The following is a 21989-nucleotide window of genomic DNA, read 5'->3' as shown; positions in this document are numbered from 1 at the left end:
AGTCATGACAACTACAAATGTGTAAAATATTACATTTGTAATTCCATGATTATTATTTGTCACCCCGTATTGGAACAGTGGAGGTACGGTTTAGGCCAGGACTATCTCATGCTTCAGCGTGGCTGGATGGTTCATAAAGAAATGGTTTTCCCGAGTGGGTTTGAAAGGAGTTGACTGGCGTGCAACTAAACCCCCTGTTTGGATGAACACGACTTGCTGCCCAGTGCTCAAAACTAACAATCCTGTGTCGTCTTTGACCTTCCTATAGCATCACAGTGCAAAAGGTCAGAGCTGCATAGAGCATAAACCAGAAATACCAGAACCATCATCAGTTCAGCTTCAACCCACACACAGCGACATCATATAACACTTTGGAATCCCACCTTTCGCCCAAGGATCCTGATAGCGTCAAGTCACCAACGCCAGCCTCACTATCACACACCTACATTAAGGCATCACACAGGCATCTTTGGTCGTCCTACCACCTAGAGAATCTACTGTGACATCTCTGCGCACGCTGCCCACCCCACAAACACACAGACACACATACACAGAACACTTGACATCACAGGACTCCCTCCTAAAACCACCATCCACCTCTGCACCCACCGCTTGCGCTCAAGAGCAGCTCTCCTGACACTCGCACTAACGCAGCGACAAGCCGCCCCCTCAACGTACCTTACTATAGGGTTCTCTGAACAACACTTGCTGTGTGAAAGCTCAAAGGGGAATCCATCTTCAAACATGTCATGCAAGGCTATTTTAGAGCTGCCAAGTCAGCAATTAAAGGACACAGAGGTTGGAAAATGGTGAAAGTGATGACATTTATAAGCATTGTCCTGCCTTTGAAGGAAAAATTGTGAAAAAATAATTTTAGTTTTTTTTGTTTCTCTGAGTATGAATTTCTAGATTGTGAAAAGTAGCTGTTGCCAGATTTTGGTGTCAAAAATGATAATACAGGACACATCATGTAAATCATGTTAAATTCAAGTAGTAACATTTTTCTGAGGACAGTTAGCTGATAGTAGTAGTCTGTTCATTCAGCATTTAACCCCAATGTATTACACAGTAGGGACATTCCCTCTCAGAAGTTTGATGCTTTTAACGTGTCAGGATGTTTTTGGTCAAGCTTACACTGCCCCCTGCCGGACAGGAAGCGCAATTTATTATTCATATGTCTCTTTAATATTGCGGAATGGTAAGTTTCATGTTTGACAGTGTTTCCTGTCTATAGAATAATGTTAATCTGTTTCCTTGCACCACTTTCACATTTACATGAAGTTCAAGACACGTTCAAGTTCACAAAGATTTGCAGTACAGAAGTAGTAAATACGGTTTCGTGCGGTTTCGGTTTCTTACGGTCGTTTATTGAAATGTTAAAGCAATTTCATTTTCAAAGTAAAAGCACGGAGTCGCCGCGGGGGACGGTCGCGTATGGTTGATTTATGAGAGACCCTTCAAGTTTTCATGTGTGATGACTTTGAAAAGGCGCATTGCAAATAATAATAATAATAATAATAATAATAATAATAATAATAATAATAATAATAATAATAAATGAGACCTTATACAGAAACTTACTTAGCTTTCCAAAATGTCAACACATATATGACTGTGTGTAATTTCACAGAGGAACAAAAAGGATCAGAACTGCTTATGTTTTATAGAAAGAGAATTTACAGCTAAACAAAATCAAAAAATTCTAAAAATGTCTTTCCTGAACAACTGTAGCATTTCCTCTCATACTAGGGACTAATTACATATTTGCTGATGATAGTGGGTTGGGTTCAGTTTGTTGCTGTGTATTTTTCTGGCCCCACTCACAGGCCCCTCCACCTTGTTCGCCTGTCCAATCTAACAGATTAAGACAAACTAATGATAATGTGCAGAACAGAGAGATTGAGAGCCACCAGTGTTGTGTCATTACCTGTAACCGCTTACTTTGATATGTCACAGTAATTCATATTTTTCCCCAACTTTGTCTGTCAGAGATTTACCTGGAGGCTGATGTTGGAGGCTCATCTGGTTGAATTGCATTATTATAATCAGCAGGTGAGCATGTAAGAGACTGACCAGAGATCATATGGCCATAGCCTGTTTTGGTCCTGTGATTACCTTTGTATAGAAGAACTGAACAATAACAAGACAAAACCTACTCCAAGCCAATTTTCTGAGGTGAAGAGCACCCGTTCAAAGACTGCATAAAGATCTGAAATCAAAAACTGGATCAAGGGGATCTGGCTGTTCCAGGTCCACCAGATGTTGGCCATTCCCAACAGTTAATGATGGTGGTGTAGCAGCAGGAGCAGCAGCTGTAAGAGAGACAAAAAATTCAAATGTGGACTATATGGAATACCCATTCATTCCTATCAAGCCGAACTGGGATCTTTTTTAAATAACAATAAATGTTCTTTCATGTCTGTGCAGTTTGCACTTCTTTTGGCCTCTGTAGAATTGATGGTTTGACCAACATGTGCAGCAACAGGGTTTAGCCGTCATAAAGACGTTTAAGTAACTTTTACGCTTCTGTTAAGGATTTGAACACAAAGCAGAATTCAATCAACAACTATGGCAAATTCATTTAAAGGTTTTGGAGTTTTTAGCTAAAATGTCTGCAGGACAAAAGTAAACCATTTGAATTAAATAAATGAGAAACCAGATATATTTCATGTTTGAGACAATTCTTATAATATATTGATTTACTCTGGTACAACATTTCTCTGTTTTTCCAGATGTAATATCTTTGGGGATAAACAGCTGTTCTTTTAAATTGAGGACCAGGAAATAATCTTTAATTTATGAAACCTTGACATTTTAAAGAAAGGTTTTCAAGTAATATCAAGGCGTCCTAATTTAGAGAATATGTAGTTGGATATAAAATTCCAAACTTAGTTTGGTCATTGTCAAAATTGGTCGATCCAATTTATTTTGAATGTATTGTTGAGAGTGGATGAATCAAAAGTATGATGGGAAATTAAGAAAAGATGGCAGCAGTGGTGGGATAATGAGAAAAAGGGCAGACACCCATATTTAATTCTGAATAAAGGTAATTAGAAAAGAGGGGGTTGTAATGACCAGATTATCAGAAGGGCACAGTAACTTAAACATTATTGTCATAATAAAACATAACAGGGAGACAGGAAATGATGAGTGAGACCAGAAAACAAGCAGTAATATCAGTGGTTTGAATGATATGTTGGAGTCATGTGACCAACACAGAGAACCTTTGGTTATTTTGTTATGAAGAACTGCAGTGATTAATAGAATATGAAGAAAGAGGAAGTGTAGTAGGGGACGTGTTCCAGAAGATGGCAGCAATGCAACAGATGGGGCATCGGTTGCCAAGAAATTCCAAAGAAGAAGAAGAAATGCAGGCGGAAGAGGAAGATGAAGAAGAGCAGGAGGCGGCGGCGGCGAAGGAGGAGCAGCAGGACGCATAGTGACATCTGCTGACGGCCTGAGACAGGTTTCGCAATATTTTTTTTAATATTTTGTGGATAAATATTTAGCGATGGATTCACAGCCTCCACAAAAACCATGGGAACGACGAATTCCAGGGACAATGACTGGACCTCTGAATTACAGGTCAGTTTGCCTTTAGCTCGGCATCGGACGATCTGTTTTGTGTTTACGTCTTGTTGTTGCTAGCTTGATGCACGCGAGAAAAACTAAAACGTGAGGTCAACGTCAACATGGCAATAAATGTTGATAATTCACAAGTTCGTTTGGCGGTTTAACTTCCTGTAATTGGCCAAACCAGCAACTAAACACAACAGCTGCACAAACAACTGAGTTGCTAAGCTGATTTAGGCCCAACGAGGCCCTGCCAGGTGCCTTTTACTGGCTCACGGTGTGTTTTGGATTTCGGCAGTGTTTCTTGCCGACATCCACGCTGACGGCACGCAGGGCCACAAACTAGTCAAACCGTGTAGCAGCATTTGCTAACTATTATTTTGGGTATCTGTCAACGCGAAAATAATAATAATAAAACCCTACAAAGCCCTTTCAATTAACTTCTCTCTGCAGTCTTTGCTGATTAGTCTCAATTGTCTTGCACTTGAATCCGTTTATATTTACTCAATGATTTGTAATTGAAACTGTTTCATACAAATACTGTTTGACTGGATTTGAAGATTATGCTATTTTGATAATATTGGCGTAAAGCCACAGGGTTGTCTTCAATTATGGTGTTTAATGTTTCAACTTCTCTTTTTTTTGACAAGGTATACAGATTTTTTACCAGCTGCAGCTTCCTCCACATCTGCTGGACCCCCTACCCTAACAAGAATGGTTCCTCCAGTGCCCCCTCGCCCCGTCCAGCCGTCATATCGTCCATCCTATAGCTCCTTCAACTCCTCTTATAGCCCCTATGGGAGCTCTATCTATGGCGGCTACAGCCCGTACAGTTACAGTGGTGGCTATGGCCTGGGAGGGTACAACCGTCTTCCACTCACTGAAGATGTGGCCCCTAGTAGGTTTGTGCAACAGGCCGAGGAAGGCAGCCGTGGCGCCTTCCAGTCCATCGAGAGCATCGTCCAGGCGTTTGCCTCTGTTAGCATGATGCTGGACGCCACCTTCTCGGCTGTGTATAACAGTTTTCGTGCTGTGCTGGATGTAGCCAACCACCTAACGCGGCTGCGTGCACACCTCACTCGAGTTTTGTCAGCCTTTGCTCTGGTACGCACGTTACGATACCTCTACCGTCGGTTACAGAGGCTGCTGGGACGGAGGTCAGATGCTGAGGTTGAGGACTTATGGGCGGACAGTGCTAGTGATGCCCTAGCTACTAGCACATCCAGAGGGTTTGGAGCAGGGATGGAAGATCACACTGTCAAATCCTGGCCAATTTTTCTGTTTTTCGCTGTAGTGTTGGGTGGACCTTATCTCATCTGGAAACTGCTGAGCTCCAGCTCTGGCTCTGAAGAAAATGGTGAGACTTTTACTCAGGATAATGTGTTATTTCAGACAACATACCGAACATTGCGATCCACAATTTCCCATTTATTGCACAGGACATTTCTTATTTTATGTTTTGTGAGTCTGTAACAACAAGTGACATGTTTTGAAGTTTTAAAATTTTTTTTTCTTCCCCCATTTAGCCACTAACTGGGCCAGTGGAGAGGATGACCATGTAGTGGCTAGAGCAGAATACGACTTTTCAGCTGCATCGGAGGAGGAGGTTTCTTTCCGAGCTGGAGACATGCTTAACCTCGCCCCTAAAGGTGCAAATTGGGCCTTTTTTTTTATTCATTTAGTATTATTGCATCAATGTGCTGAAGTATGTTGACTTGTAGTTAGTTTATCAATAAACACTTTGAGTTGACTTCGAGTTATGTTACAATATATATTTTCACAAAAGTTTTTTTGGGGGGGGCGGGGGACTTAAGTCCCTTTTCTCCTGATACTCATTATCAGGATGTGTCAAAATCTAATATTCTATAGTGGTTAATGTATTAGACTGCTCCCCCTCCCCTACATGACCTTGTTCCTGAAAAAGCAGCAGCTATCAGGTCTAAGTAAAAGACCATTTTTCATCTGTTTTCTTATTACTTACTTTCTGGAAATGTCCATGCAATAGACAATTAATATTTTGCCCTCTACTAGCTTTTGATACTTTGTTTTGCTTTGACCCTGTAAAATGGCCCGTGGTCTGGCCCAGCGTCATCCTGTCAGAGGATGAGTAGTTGTGCACCAAAAAGACACTTTGCCACTTTTCTTTCTCCAAGAGAATAGAATGTGTGACCATTTAGTGTAGCTCAAAACCTTTAGCTACATAATGTAAAATACATTTAAAAAATGTCATATTATAGCTTAGGTGTCAAAAATGGTTATCACTTAAGGAGAAGGACCTAAAAAAATAACTTGTCACCAAATAATGGGTGATAATGTTTATTGTTAGCCTTTACTACAATGATTTTCTTCAAGTTGTAAAACCAATTTGACAAAAGTACTGTAAAGCATTTCCAGAATCAAACATCAATTGCTGAAGAAAATGCAAAGAAAGAAAGTTCCTGAGGCAGCCAAATAAAGAGCTCAGGATTAAAGAGCTTAAACAAGCTGTCTTACAGGCTATAACAGGCATTGTACTTAGTTATGTGTTTAGAGGCATATGCAGTTCCTTTATAGCAGCCTGGTATCATGTGCATGCCGTTTAATCAAGTAATCAAGGTACATGTTACTTTACTGTGCTCTCTGTGTGGCACATTATCACAGTGTAATCTATTAATTGGATGGACGTGTTCAAGGAATCCAGTACATCCCATAAATGGCATAAAATTATGCCATTAAAAAATACGATAATGTAAGTGCAACCTTGGCCATTCTTGGCTTCTGTACCACCATGTTCAAGCTCGGATCCTGACTTTTTCTGTTCCACTGTGTTTAGAGCAACAGCCCAGGGTGCGTGGATGGCTCTTGGCCAGCTTGGATGGTCAAAGCACAGGACTTGTCCCAGCCAATTATGTCAAGATTCTTGGGAAGAGGAGAGGCCGTAAGCACACAGAGATGGAGAGGCTTGCTCAGGCCCAGCAAGAGAACACACAGGTGACCCACACGGCCTTGGCCATACACCCACAACTACATTCTGCCCAAGGCTTGAACCCAGGCCTTGGTCCAGCCTCTATCTCGGTTTCCTCAGATGAGCTGCTAGAATCTGTGTACAAGGAAACACCCTCTTCCTTCAGTTTAGGAACATCCAGTTCCAATCTGTCTTCTAGCACAGTGTTAAACATCCCTGAGAAGACTGACCTGTGATGTTTGTGCTTGTGTGTGACTCTGTGCAACTCTGCGTGTGCTTATAATATTGGATGGCTCAGTTAGTACTTGTTTGCAATGTTTAACTCTAAGGCCTAATAATCAGCAGACTGTATATATGTGGAGGAACCCTATGGACCCTATCCAGAATTACCCAAATGGTTGCGAACCAGATTTTGTCAAACCATTAACCATAGTTTGGACCTTCTTATAAATTACCACCTATAGGTTACGTTTTTTTTTTTTTTTTTTCTTTAAATAATGTGTTTCAGAATTAGGTCTTTACATGTCTTTACAGTCAATGCTTGTAAGAAAGTATTGTGTATTCTCTTAATATAGTACACTGTTGTTCTTCATATTATGTCTTAGGATGTAATGCCTTCAGATTGTTCATAAACAGAAATTAGTTCAATGTTTAAATTAATGAGGTCCACTGATAGATCATCTGCAAGATAGTTTAAGAACAAAACAAAGCTTTTTTTCTTGTGTTCTTTTTTTTTTTTTTTTTTTTTGATCCTGTAATAATGTAACCTTGTCTTTGGGTTCGATCCTCAGCAGTAGGCTACCCGCTCCACTGTATTGTGTTGTTAATAAAGCAGGTGGGATTTGATTTATTCAGAATGAAGAGGGGCTAATTTTGCACATTTCAACTGTTCATTAGTCACATTAAGTAATTTTGTAAACATCTGATATAATTATTTTGAAAATAAAAACTTTCAAAAATCATTTTTGATCTTTGATCTTTGTACCTGATATTTGTATTGTGTGAAAATGGGTGGAAACACAAAATGCTATAAACATTACGTGACAACCTAATCGCCAGGAGATTTAATTTATAATATCTGTATCTTTGTCACCGTTTTCATGTAACTTGGAAAGTGTTAATGATTTATGACAGAAGCACTTGGTTTACGGCGACTGTCTCCAGGCAACAGGACGCCAAACCTGCTGCAGTGCGACAACCGGACCGAGTCAGCGCAGCAGTAACAGAGGGGAAACAACCGAGCGCCATTATTTGTCTAATTGTAAGAGGTCAGCGCTGAATTTGTGTTTTGATAGCGCAGGTTCTCGATAACATTTTTGACAAGTTAAAACAAACAACTAAACTAAGTTGCTATTATCTTGATCATGCTAGCCGATCAATACTAATGCTCCCTTTAAGGGCTTTCGGAAATGCCATTTCTATGTAGTTAAGCTAAGCTGGAAGGTTAATGTCCAGTTTTTCTTTTTTTTTTTTTATGCAAGAATTGGACACTTCGATCAACAAAGGTGTCGTAAAACAGAAACAACATGCATAAATGACTAAAAAATATTACTACGCGTCGCGTAGAACTTGTGGTTGGGATTTCACCAGGTGTACCTGAAGGCAGCGGATCCTGTCCCGCAAAGTTAGCTAGTGTTAGCATTAGCAGTGGACACAGTTAGCCGGTAGGGGAAGAGCGCAGCATCGTCATCGTCCGCACACAATGACATAATACAGGCAGCAGCTGAGTTTTCTCTACAAGACGACGGACAAGGATAACGCTCACCCCAGATAAGTATGCAAACGGTATTTTCTCCTTAATGTTATTGGATATATGTAAAAGAACCAGTTTGACCTAAAAGCATCAGATGCTGATGCAGGACGAGGACAGGGGGACTCGGCCTGTTCCAGCATCACTATTACCCCAGAGTTTATCTGCTGTGTTCCACTCATTTGTATCATTCACCCGTATCAGCACATGTAGGCCTGCAGAGTCTACAGCATGTTATGGCCAGGGATGCATTTAGTGATAAAAATAATGATTGTAACTTTATTTATGGTTGATGACACATTAGACACCTAACTACAACGATCATCCTCACACAAAAGCCGTTAAAATCAGTTGAAATGCAATTTAGATTTACAAACCCAATTCATAAAAAGGTTGGGAGGAAGTGTAAAACGTAAATAGATATTAGCTTATTTTGAATTTGATGTAAGCAACACATCTCAAAAAAAGTTGGAACAGGGGCAACACCTGGAAAAGTAATTGCTGCAAATAAAAAACAAATGGAGAAACATTTGACAAATTATAATTTTTAATGGGAACAGGTATGTAACATGAGTGGGCAGAGCCTCTCGAATGTAAAGATGGGCAGAGGTTCACCAATTTGTGACAAACTGTCTAAACTTTGTGGAACAATTTCCGAAAAATGTCAAATTGTGAAGATCCCACCATCTCCATTATATAATATCATCAAAAGATTCAGAGAATCACGATGAATCTCTGGGCCCTGCAATAAAAAACAGGCGTCATTGACTACTTGACATCACTGTATGGGCTTAGGAACACTTCCAGAAATCACTGTCTGTGAGCAAAGTTCTCTGTGCAATCCACAAATGTAAGTTAAAGCTGTATCATGCAAAGAAGAAGCCATATGTGAGCACGATCGGGAAATGCTGCAATGTTCTCTGGGCCAAAGCTCGTTTAAAACGGTCTGAGGCTTAATGGAAAACTGTTCTGTGGTCAGATGAATCAAAATTTAAAAATATTTTGGAAACCACCATAGACGCCATGTCCGGCGGACAAAGGAGGAGAGGGCAACTAGTAGTGCAACTAGTGCTGACATAGCACATTCAAGTAGAAGTAGGGTTTGTCTGTTAAAAGTACTACCAATATTAGGCATACAACTAATAATTATTTTCAATCTTAATTTCAATCTTAGTTTTCCGTAGAAACTTTTTCCGGTAAAGTGGCAAAAGGATAATAGAGGTTTTGCATGTGTAAACTTTGGCCATTTAATTCTCATGTAACACAAACCTGTTGGTTGGTAAAGGTTAAGTAAAACCAACTACTCATAATAGAAGAGGTTAGAACAAACAATCTTTAAGTAAAAAGATAGAAATCCACATATATATACCAGATAAAACTATAATAAACTCTCAAGTTGGTGCAAACTGCAGCATTTTGACACAAGACAACTCCTTGTGTCCTGAAACCTGGGTGTACATACATATGAAATCCATTAAAAGCGTAATTCTTAGATCACTCTCATTTAAGTTTTCTTTTCATTATGTTCGTTAGGTTTTTGCCAACAAACTATCTGAATAATTGACAACTTGGATATAACAATTAAGCAGACATAGGCCTTTTATGCTGACTGTTTCCGTATTGCTTGTTTTCTCTTCAACACTGTAGAAATGAACCGCTTCTGCTCAGACAACAACAACTTTCCCTATGACAACAACATCCTAGTTTTGGACATGGTGCTTGGTTCTCTGTGGGGAGTACCTCAGACCATAAACTGGGACGATGTAGCCAAGCTAGTTCCAGGATTCACAGCCAAGGAGGTAACTAAATGCCGAAATCCATCCATCCCCTTCATCTATCCATCTATATATCCTCTCTCATCCATCAGCCCATTCATGAGTTATAGTGCCTTATAAAAGATACTCACCCTTTGAATCATGTCAAAGTGGCAACAGATCTCTACAGAGTAATCAAAATTAATTTAATATTTAATATACTGTAAGCGATTGCATATGTATTTACTCCATTTAAAGAAACTCACCTAAACCATAATTGGTGCAACCAATTGTTTACAGTTGGTCACACCTGTATCCTGGGAGTTCAGTTACTACTGAATTAGTATCGTATCCAAAATTTTCACATCAATTCAAGTCCAGTTATATGTCTTGTAGTACAGTTCAATCTATCAAAAAGAGAGGGAAGGATTATGGCACATGTGTAAATCTGCCCAGAGCAAGCTGAAAACAAAAAGACGCCTACAGTACGACTCCTCTGAAGGATGTACGTGCTTCTGCAGCTGAGATGGGAGAGAGTCTAAATAAAACTGTTTCCAGGGTTCTACGCCGTTCAAAGTTTTATGGGTAAATTACAAACACTAAGCTGCTGTTGAAAAAAGTTCAATTTAATCTTGGTTAGAGTTTGTCGGAGACTCTGGAATAAAATTGAGTGTTTGGTTAGAGAAGTATGATCCGTGTAAGGTTAACACTTCCCATTATCCCAAACATACCTTACCTACTGTGACACCTTGCTGTGGAGATGCTTCTCTGCACGGGGCCCTGGAAGCCTTGTGAAGGTAGACGGTAAAATAATTGCAGTAAAATGTAGAGAAATCCTGAAGGAAAAGCTGCAATTAAAGCTGCAATTGAAACATGTTGGTTTTCTAAATGCTTCAGATTCTAAATAGCAGGAGAAATATGAAGTAAATGGAGTTTGCTTTATGCAACGTTACCAATATTTCCTAAATCCCAATACTCTTGTCTTTTTGCTAAGAAAAAAAAATCATAATACAACATCTCTTGTATAGACTTAGAGCAAAATCAAAGTAAAACTACTTCAGTCGCAGACCTTGCTTTCCTACCACACTCACTCAAGAACATCGATATTGCCTCTATTACAATTAGTCAGTTAGCAGATGCTTTTATTCAAAGCGACTTGTGACACCCAGGGACACTTTGACTCTTGTAATAGTATTATCACTATTGCTATTGTCATTTATTATTGTTGCTGTTTCACTTATCATTGCTTCATCCACTTTCTTTGTAGCTTGTACAGTATTTCCGAAACAAAACTTAACAAAAAAAAGAAAAGAAATAACATAATGACACTTTTTCTGCAGTGTGCCCGTCGATTTGAGGAGCTGAAGAGCGCGGGAGGATTTCCTCACGTGGACAACCAATGTAATGCTGTAACACAGGAAGGCACCTCACCTTCAGATGGCCTGTCCATGCTGCTGGAGACAGGAGAGGTGGTGGAGACAGAAAGTAGCAAGAACACAAATAAATTTATAGGTCAGTCCAATAAAAAGATCCTTTTTGGCTCATTACAGTTTAGGAATCATTTAAGATTGAATCCAAGCTGAAGTTCAGTTGCTTTTCCTTAAAGAAATGTTTCAAATAAAACTGAGAGCTTTTCCAACTTTCAGAAATGCCTTTGCTTTACCAAACCTAATAAGCTTAAACTAAATGAACTGAAAGAACTGAATAAATAAGCAGCTATGATATGACATTGATAAGTCATTTGCTTGTGTCGGCAGGCTCCAAATCAGCATCATCAGGGAGAACTGGTGCTGTGGAGAAAAAAGAGAAAAGAGTCTCAATAGAGGAGGATGACAAACCTCAGAAACCACAAGAGTAAGCTGTATTAGCATATTATCAACATATTTAGCAGCTAAAGAAATAGCTGTTAATTATTTCCACATACACATGTTCAGTTGAAACGCAGCAGAACTTATTCTGTCTTCTTCCTTCAGTCCCAACATGGTCATCCATGTGTGTGACGAGACCAAGAATCTAAAGCAGGACTTCACGTGTCCCAGAGACCTTCTAGTTAAAGAGATGCGTTACTTCGCTGAGTACTTGTCTTTGGACCCCCAAAGATGGGAAGAGGTGGACATCTCTGTTCACTGTGACGTGCAGATCTTTGACTGGCTCATGAATTACGTCCGAAGGAACTCTGCAGGAGAGGGAAACAAGGACAAACCGCGACTTGGTAAAATCCCAGGACAATTGTAAAATAACGCAAGGAGTCAGTTATTTACACTATTTGTTAGTATAAATCTGTGAATGGGACTTAATTTACTGTCACTAAACGTGGTGTATGTTGGTTGGTCGCTGGCTGTGTGTTCTGTGTTGTTTGTTGGTTACGGGGTTTGCTTGGGTTGGTCATGTGGTGTTTGTTGGTTACAGAGCCCAGCAATGTGATCTCAATCCTGATCTCCTCCGAGTTCTTGAAGATGGATACGTTAGTAAGTGTTGTGACGTGTGATGCTGTACGGGGCCTCGTGTTTTTTTACATGTAACGAGGAACAAGGACAACTTGAAATTGGTGAAAACATACATTTACATTTATAGTACAAAATTAATTTATCTTTGCAACTGATCAATTGTGCTTATGCAGACAAAACACGAGGCCTTTTAACTCGATGTTGCATGGTTCTTAAGAGGTTAAGTGTTTTTTTGGTTTTTTGTTTTTTCCTTTGGAAGTATTCTCATCCCTGTTGTACTGATTCAGGATACCATTGTAGCAGTAGTGCGATATCAGTGTTTGTGATGCGTCATTGGGGTCATAAATTGTACCATCGCTGTAAGAGGCTCCTATTTATATGTTGGTTCATGTTCAGGTGGAGGAATGTATCCACTACTGCCACAAACACATGAGCGCCATCGTGGCTACACCGTGCAACATGAACTGCATTAACAGCAACCTGGCAACACGCATTGCTGAGCTCTTCAACCACAATGAAGCAGATGACATCAGGGACAAAAAAGACAAGTTTAAGAGGTAAGAAGATGAACGTGGAATCAGTACAAGAAACCTGGCTGTGTTAAGTCCCACCCTGTCATCACATGTACAGCTGGTATGTAAAAAGTATGCTGTGTCTTTTATTTGAACTTGTTACATTTACAAAATCAGACAAAACAGATCTCTTCCAAATAATCGACTTAAAAATATCAAACTCAAACACAAGAGATTACAGAACTATACACCTCACTCAAAGTCACTCATCTAAACCATCATTGCAGCCAGTTGGTTTTAAAGTCACACACTGGGAAAAAATGTACTTCAGCCTACTTCCAGCTAGAAGCACAGTTCAAACTTTAAACTTCAAAGCTTTAAAGCTACTCAGGGCATAGTTCAGCCTAGAGAAACCATTCAAACTTTCAGCAAATGACAAGACTTTCATCGATCCTATAAAATATCTTTTACGCTTTTTGAATAATCCCAGTTTTAGTTGTAAGCGGTTTTTGGAAAGCTCTGCTCTCCTCAAGCGTAGCGGTGATGACATCACACACTCTAACTTCTGTTCTTCTGCTCGTTCAGTTGTCAGCTTTCGCAGGCAGACGGGGGAGAAAATTGTCAACTTCACGCAAAAAACAAAGACATGCTGTCTTCGTAACTCGTGACTGTGACATTTTTTGGAATTTCTTCACATAACCTATATCACTGTGAGAGTTGAAGCCTTCAGTTGGTTTTTTCTGAGGCAAAGTTTTGAGTCTTTTCTGACAGATGTCTCTATATAAACACCCATCTCCCCTCTCTCTCTTCCATCTCTATGAAAACAGTATCAAACAAGCACAAGCACAAAAAAGCACAACAGAAGACAGAAACAGAAGAATACAGAAAAACTGATCTAAGTGATGACATCATTTATGCCCCTTGTTCCCTTGTTTGGGCATTTTTCTAGATTTTTCCCAATTTGGTGATCATTTTGGCTGTGACATACTGCTTACGGCATGATGACCCTCTGGACACCTACGTGGCTGAAGAATTCACAGCATTCACTTTTTTGAAATTTAAAAATGTTGTATAACCTTCTCAGTCTTATTGTTGCTCCGCCCCGACTTTTAAGTGTGCTACAGACATCAATCTCTGACGGGGAAAAGTGTCCGATCAGACAAGTTGGATACAGTCACTTTGTCCTGGCGTGAGATGTCCAAGTCCAAAGTCTCAGTGGAGCTTCTCTTCCTTCTCTACCTTATCTCTTTGGTGCCAGCCATGTCATCTTCTTTTCCTGACAGGCACCAATTTATAGGTGGTTAAAATGTCTTGGGCAGGATCATGATCCAGATCCTTCCAGCAGCAGACACAACACAAGTAGATTAACCTCTTTATCCCTGTGAAATGTCTTCAGTTGCTCACCTTTTCTTCTGGAGGCCTTTTTAGTGCGTTTATACACTTGATGCCTCGTTTGCTAGTAAAACTGAAAGATTCTTTGTGCTGTATATTCTGTAAGTTTATACAGTATATGGGTCAGTAAATGTGTCTGTTGTGAATACGTGAGGATTATCTCAGTCCGGAACTTAAGGCAGGTGCAGAATGTGTTCGATTGAATCAGCTTCTCTGCGGCAGCATTGTAGCTGCAGAGAGAGTAAAACCACTGATGCTGAGTAATCTTTACATGTTCAGTATTTGCAGCTCTGAACCATGAAATATACTGATGTTTGATCGTAACTCACTTTTATTTCCTTTTACTCTCCACCAAAAGCAAATTGTTTCAGAAGAAAATCGAGTGTCTCTTTGACCCCAACTACCAGAGCAGAGATTCACTGGGTAATGCGTCTACTCTCTACAGGTGAGAAACTTCCCCAAAACGTTCCTTCAACTTTTCTTCCTGCTCCCGTCAGCATTAGTTTCTTTGTTCCTGATGTGACATTCATAAACTATTTGCTGCAATTATCGTCTCTTACCTAAAGTTTTTTTATCCTTTTATTGCAGGTGTGGTCTGTGCCTCAAGGTGTTGAACAAAGACACAGAGAGGAGGATTTCTTGTGTTCCAGGGAAAATCAATATTGACTCACGAGGAGAGATTGTGTATACGCACACGAGGTATCACAGCAGTCTTTCCTTACGATTCCACTTCACTGTGATTTCCTGTTCAACAAGTTTGTTCAAGGACAGTTATATCTCCTGTGTTTGTTTAGCTCTCAGCAGTGATAGAATGAGAAACAGTCCATCTGCATATTTATGGGTCATTACTTTTAACTTTTTGTTTCCTGCCCACTGAAGTTCCCAATCACTGCTGGTGTGTGTGTCCATGTGTGTGTTTCCAGACAGAAGAGTTGGGATGTGCATGAATATATTAATGGTCTCTACGAGGAGCTCAAGTCCTGGGTCCTGGTCTACTGGAGAATCTGGGGTACCATCAATTATCTCACCTGCTCCCGGTGCCAACAGGTGTGTGTGTGTCCGCATGTGTGTTTGACAGATTAATAGTGATGCATTAATGCATTTTCAAGTACTGATTGTGTGTGTGTGTGTGTGTGTGTGTGTGTGCAGGTGTTTCTGTGTGCAGAGCTGACCCACTGTAAGTACCATCCAGACAGTGTGCTATATCTGGGCCTGGGTGCAGAGAAAGCTTGGCACGGTGCAGGAATCTACCCCTGCTGCAACCAGAGGGTTCTCCGCTTTGACCCCTCTGGTATGCCCAAGGTATGGCCACACACACACACACACACACACACACACACAATTGTGTTGGTTATATTATAATTGTGTGAACCAGAGGTGGTAAGTAATTAAGTGCATTTACTCAAGTATTGCATCACTTCCATTTCACATTTACTTCATGTTACTTGGGGGTATTGTACTTATGACTTTCAACACTTAATTTACTTTTCAAATTACTTTTCAGATTAGTAATACATAACATAGTTAACTAATAAATTATGCTATATTATAATAAAGTATTTTTCAGTTTCCTGCAGTCACTCGTTTACAATAAATAGTTTCCGCTTTTCTACCTGTCAAAGGTGTAAAACCTTAACATTTGCTTTTTAATTTCTGTTAAATAACCTGTTAACCTATAGATGCATTTTTTAATTCGTAATTTATTTGCTACTTACACCTTTTCAGAATGATCTACATGGCCTGTAGGGACAGGCGATACCAACATTTTTCCTTTCGATACCATACCATTAGTTTATGGTATTTTTTAATCGATGCCGATCAGATACCAGGAAAATGACATGATTGCACAATGTTCATTAATAACCTTATTGCAAGGGCAATACGAAATATAGCTAAAACTCATGAACATAAATAAATAAATAAAATAAATGCTTATTAAATTATATTAAAATAGATCAATAAGTAAATTAAATACAAATACGATGACAATATATATATTTAAATGATAAAAAAACAATTAGACTACAAATAAATACGAAATGAATTTAATTGCATTAAACTAGTAAAACATCATAACACAACATCATCATCATCATCCCCAACACTAGCAGCATCTTCATCGTCCTCAACATCAGCAACAACTTCATCATCATCAACAACAAAATGTAAAATAAGAAGCACATGGCATTATTTTTGATCATGGGTAAAATATAACACCACACTACGCTTTCCTTTCTCTCTTGGCCATCGATGCTTCCACGAAGCGGCTGACTGAGCTCACTCTGAGCAGCAGAGTGTGACTGGACAGTGAGACTTTGCTCTGACATCTGACAATCTAAAATATACCCGGGCTGGTTTTCACACATAAATTTAACGCCTAAAACTCTCGGAGGTTAAAACAAATTGCGCGTTTTTGTATTTGCACAGTGGTATCGTTAAATTTAACAAAAAGTATCAATTCCAAAATATTGATAGCAGAGAATCGATACTCCCATCCCCATTGGCCTGTAATTTAAGGAGCAGATAAGTCTGCCCGGGGGTTTCCATGCCCTCCACCCACTGCATGCTGGGATGGCTACCGACTCGTTATCTTCTGTGGCTACAAAAAAATGAACAAATGTAGCTCTCAGTTCATTCTGCTCGACTTCTTCAGGTACATGAAGTAAAATGAAAAACGGGGAAAAACCTGTAAAAGATCTCTCTTATAAATAGAGAGAACTGTGCCTTGTATTCACCTCTCTAGTGTTAAAACCGGTCACCGACCAAGCTGCAGCTCAAATGGATGTTACTGTTTAAATTCTAGTGGACATCACTTACACTTGCCTGAGAGGTCTAGAAAAATAAAGGAAGAGAACATTGATTAGAACTTTTGAGTTAGAAAAGAAATTAGCGCATGCGTGCGTGTGTTTCAGGGTTGTAAAATGCGAGACCACATTGTGAACGTACCTGATGAAGAGAACTGTGACGAGGCCACCTTAGCCCAGATCAGAGTCCTCAACGACCTCCTGCTGCACCGGGACGCTGTTTGTGTATCCAACACACCACCTGCAGATGGGTAAGAACAAGTCCATGAACGTTGTTTTTTGTTTTAAAGAAAGAAAATACAGTTTTCTGTCAATGTGTACGTGTGTGTCAGTACTGATGAGAGCCCACCCGAAGCAGAGAAGATTCAGGACAGTGATGTTCACATGGAGCCGACACTCCTCAGACCCCTGAGGGGAGATGGGAGCACGGTAAGTCTCTGTTTCCGTCTGTCTGTCTCAGTTTGTTCCCAAGTCTGAGTCGTTTCTTTCACCTGTGTCTCTTTCAGCCTCTGTCACTTTGCAGGTTCTGACCTCAGCTACTTTTTCTTCTCTTCTCTTTAAATCAGTTTTCACTTTTGAAAAACTGGAGCCTGCAACTGGTAGGATGTTTCCCTCATTTACTTCATTATACTGTACCTGCATCTATTCTGTTATTCATCATTTTGTTCGAATTGTCATCCGAAAAGTCACCTGTAGACTTTCGATCTCTTTTTTGTTTTTTTTTGTTTTTTGATCAGTGGTGTTTAAATACCAATGCTGCCAGCATCTAAAGTCAGGTCCTCAAGCAGCTAAGCGGTAATGTCTTATGTATGACTTTCAGAGGCAGCAGTCTCTCCTGTCTGAGGATGAGGAGTACACCACAGGCTCAGAGGTTACTGAAGATGAGGTGGGGGATGAAGAGGAGCTGTCCAAGAAACAAGGTGAGGTAGCAGTGGGTAATTAGAGATCAGTCTAACAATCTAACCTTTTTTATAAATATACAGAAAAAGGAAATTCTTTGTGTGTGGAGTTGGTATGTTCTCCCTGGGTTTCCTCTTGAAATGTCTTTGGACCACAGTCCAAAGACATTCATCTTAGGTTACTTAGTGACATCTGTTGATGAGTTGCTCACTTGCTCAGCATGTTCGCAAGATATAGAACAGGTTGCCAGATACAGTCAGTCAATGAATTTTAGTTCTCACTTGGAATATTGGACTCTCAGCATTATCTTCAACCGTTGACAGATCCAGGTCAGTAGTCTCCTCCTACTTCCAACAGTGCTGCTGAGCTGTGTTAAACATGTTCTGACCTGCTATTGATTAGAAGGAAAACAAATACCTCATCAAAACTCTGCCTGCATGATTTCTTGTCCGTCTAATTGACTAAAATTGTATTATATATTATAAATATAGCCTCACAACTGCACCTGCTATTACTTAAAACCACTGTCTTGTAATGACATTTGTTGATGGCTGTGATAAAAACCATTACGGATAATATTGAAGTAATGTTAAGAATAATCTAATAGGCTAATAATATATCGGTCACATCTATTTCTGTTGTAGTCGTGAAAGAAAAGCTTTGCTATTTTGGTCAAATCCGGCTCTCATCACGATTTTTTTTTTTTTTTTGTCTAAACTAAAGATTGAAACATTTCTATTATAAAACACTAGAGCCTTCATTCTCTCAATTGCTGTGGCTCAGAATCTCTTATTCTTAATGTCATGTTGATCAGCATTAAACATTTCAGGGGATTCGAGTCCGTGTAGTGTAGTGTAGTGTAGTCCAACACCCAGTCACCACCACAGAGTAGATGATAAAAATAAAGTGAGGGCACATGATGAAACATGGCTCTATTTATAGCGCATCACCACTGTCCCACCCCTTCACGCTACAATTTAATCTATTTTTAACGCGTCATAGTTCCGGAGCCTACACAATTTTCAAGAGACATTGAATCAGTGGCTGTATTTGTCCAGCAGATGGCGTCAGATGCCGTTAACACACTGATGGTGTTTTTGTTTTCCCAGCTGCTAAGAAAGCCAAGAAGGCCCACAGACCTCTGAAGAAGCAGATGTCCTCTCCAAACTTCCAACGCAAAGACAAACCAGAGAAAGTGAGTCAGGTCACATTCCTCAGCTGAAGAATGAATGTGTTAGAATACAGCACAGTGTGAAGCTACATCACATGTGTTAAATATCAATATAGACGTTTACTTGTGATAACTTTTTCATACTCGGATGCAGCGTTCGTTCAAGCTAAACTCATTATTACTTAGTTCACCTTAAACTCGTGTCCCTGAGCTGCTCGTTTACGCTCTTTGATTTCCATTAGCTGCTACAGATTCAGCCTGGATGGAGAAATTCTGCCAACACTGCACGTTTCAGCCATCCTGAATTTTTTTACGGTGTAACTCTGAAAGCTGCATTATGTTTGTACTAAATCTGAGTCTCTTTCCATCAGTCACAGAGCAGGGACAACACACCTTTCATGTGAGTTCACCTGTTCCCACTAAGAATGTCCTTGTAAACACACTCCACATTCCTTTGTTTTAGAAATCTCGAGTCTAAATTGTACCACACATCTCTTAAAGGTCACATATCTCCATCTGAGACAAAAAAATAAATGTTTCTGAACATTGTTGGTGCATGTTTTGTAGAGTGAGCGTTCAGAAGAGTAAGTGGGACAGCTCGCGCTCCATGCGCTACAACCAGGATGCTCAGAGGGAGGAAGGTAAATGATTGAAAATTGTGTTATATTTGCTTTTGTTTTGCGGCATGTGAAGTATGAACAACCTATTACAGTAATGTAAGTAAATGACTCAATCCTTTTTTGTGTTGTTTCTACGAACCAGATCAGCGTCGTATGGTGGAGATTATCAGCTACTTGACAAGGATTAGATTTGGGGACCACGAACAGAGCAAATATAAGGACACTAAAGAGGTGTGTGTGCGTGTGTGTGTAATGTCTGGTCTGCATTGACACACATTGTGCGTCAATGCAGACATGTTTTTGCCGCTGCCTGATGTCTGATTGTCTTTGCTCTGGACTGTGCGTGTGCACATCATGTATTACTTGAATTGTATAGATGCATTTACATCTTTCATGTAGAGACCAAATGCTGATCCCCAGTATGTATATGAGTGAATTTTGGTTTAAGGTTTGGGTAAGTAATTTTTATATGGTTATAGAAAGTCTCCAGGAAATAAATGTGAGTCAGACCCTGAAAGAGATGAAATGTGTGTGTCAACTCTTTCAGCCTGCAGGAGGAATCTATGCCAGATTGGAAGCACAATTCAAGAGCACTGCTCAAGCTAGACAGAGTTCAGAGAAGACACCCAGGTACTAAAGTTCTGTACACACACACACACTCATGTTTCATCATCTTGTATCCCGTAAATAAGCATTTTTCTTATTATTCCATCTCTGTAGATCTAAAACACGCTACGCTCAGATCCGTACAACATAGAGGACTTGATGGGGACAGTGGTTTGAGAAATAGGCAGACAAACTGCTGAAGAGCCCAGGGACGACAGCCCAGATGAGGTCCATCTGTGAGGGCTCAGTACAACAAACTAATATCCTGCTGGCAGACTCGCTAACACTTCATTCCTTCAATTCTGACCCATCTTTGGACTCTCCTAACCCTCACCCCCCGGGTCAGTCCTGGCCCCCCCCTTGTGTGTGCTTAACTCAGGTGATTACGTATGGATCACCAATATCTGCATCCTGTGCCACTCAATTAGCTGAGTTATTTGTGCAGCTGTGGTCAGTCCCTGAAAAACACTGATCCAGCTGAGTTCTTAGAAAATGTACTTTGACTCATCTCGGTTTTTCTTTGGGGTTTTTGAAAGCAGACAATATGGGGGAGGGCAATTTAAACAGTGCAACGTGATCTTACAGTTTAGATTTAGATCCACTAAGCCTGAGATTTAAAAAACTAGTTCCAGACAAAAGACTGGATGAAATATTTATTGCATATATCAAAACACTGCAGTCTGTTTAAGTTATCAGACAACAATAGAACATTTAACTGTGCACTAACATTTGGTTATCTGGACTAAACAAATGGTCTAGTTAGTGACAACTGTTACTCACAGGTCTGGTTGAAACACATTGGTAGGTGTTTTTAATCTGTGCTACAATGTGACTGTACTGTACGTCCCTGGGACCAATAACACCTGAATGACCAACTCTGTTTTGTTAACCGTGTTCTTTCTGCTTGTGTCCACTGGGTGGCACAGTGTCACCGGAGAGGAGAACTTTGCCCTAGTTTGAACACAGCCCGTCACCTCTGCTCTAACAGCCAGGTGACATCCAAGAATTGAATCCGTTAAAGAGGCTGTGACTTTCCATAATGCTACCAGTGTTTAAAGAAAAAAAAAACCAAACAAAAGAAGCAAGTGGAAAACTGTCAAAGTGCTGGTCAGAGCTCTTCCTATCTGACTTACTCTTTGGAGTATTAATAACTCAGCCTCATTCACAACGCACACAGAGCAAGGTATGAAGAGCTGTAGAGCAAGCAAGCATTTTTGGTTAGTGGGTTGGTGGGGGGTACCCCAGCTGTTCTCTCTTCTCCTTGACAGCACATGCTGAGAATAGTTGAGGATCTCTGGGTCTGCGTAAGGAAGGTGTGTGTGGGAGGGGGTGGGGCACTGTAAGTATATGGTCCCAGAGAGACGGTCATACATGAAGCTTCAAAGCAAATATACTGTATCTACCAGTAATACTCCATGAGGGAGAGATGTCAAGTCCATAGGAGACAACAAAGCATGCAAAAAGTAGTTTTATTGCTCATAACCACCAAAAATGTTTTCTTAAGGGGGTAAGCAGA

The 21989-nt window shown here is 40.1% G+C and overlaps 2 protein-coding genes across 3 annotated transcripts; both read left to right on the top strand.

Moving 5' to 3' along the window:
* Positions 1 to 2744: 2744 nt before the first annotated feature.
* On the top strand, positions 2745 to 7479 carry pex13 (peroxisomal biogenesis factor 13). The gene is made up of 4 exons (XM_067529218.1): positions 2745 to 3585; positions 4224 to 4930; positions 5100 to 5222; positions 6386 to 7479. Exons 1-4 carry the CDS (start codon positions 3512 to 3514, stop codon positions 6751 to 6753), a joined length of 1272 nt encoding a protein of 423 aa, XP_067385319.1. The 5' UTR covers positions 2745 to 3511; the 3' UTR covers positions 6754 to 7479.
* A 221-nt stretch (positions 7480 to 7700) lies between these two features.
* On the top strand, positions 7701 to 21351 carry sanbr (SANT and BTB domain regulator of CSR). Of its 2 annotated transcripts, XR_010916478.1 has the most exons (22): positions 7701 to 8291; positions 9915 to 10066; positions 11362 to 11533; positions 11779 to 11875; positions 11995 to 12233; positions 12431 to 12489; positions 12865 to 13025; positions 14731 to 14817; positions 14961 to 15071; positions 15296 to 15419; positions 15522 to 15674; positions 17285 to 17427; positions 17509 to 17605; positions 17743 to 17775; positions 17997 to 18096; positions 19186 to 19271; positions 19619 to 19647; positions 19815 to 19888; positions 20010 to 20098; positions 20267 to 20321; positions 20415 to 20497; positions 20588 to 21351. XR_010916478.1 is itself a non-coding variant. In XM_067529203.1 (21 exons), exons 2-21 carry the CDS (start codon positions 9917 to 9919, stop codon positions 20622 to 20624), a joined length of 2124 nt encoding a protein of 707 aa, XP_067385304.1. In that variant the 5' UTR covers positions 7702 to 8291; positions 9915 to 9916; the 3' UTR covers positions 20625 to 21351. The 2 variants fall into 2 exon arrangements, 1 of the variants encoding a protein (XP_067385304.1); XM_067529203.1 differs by lacking the exon at positions 20267 to 20321 and having other exon boundaries at positions 7702 to 8291.
* The last annotated feature ends 638 nt before the right edge of the window (positions 21352 to 21989 follow it).

Source organism: Channa argus, chromosome 1 (assembly GCF_033026475.1).
Source record: "Channa argus isolate prfri chromosome 1, Channa argus male v1.0, whole genome shotgun sequence".
Taxonomy (NCBI): domain Eukaryota; kingdom Metazoa; phylum Chordata; class Actinopteri; order Anabantiformes; family Channidae; genus Channa; species Channa argus.
Note: the sequence above shows the minus strand (reverse complement) of the source record. Positions and strands in the feature narration are given on the sequence as shown.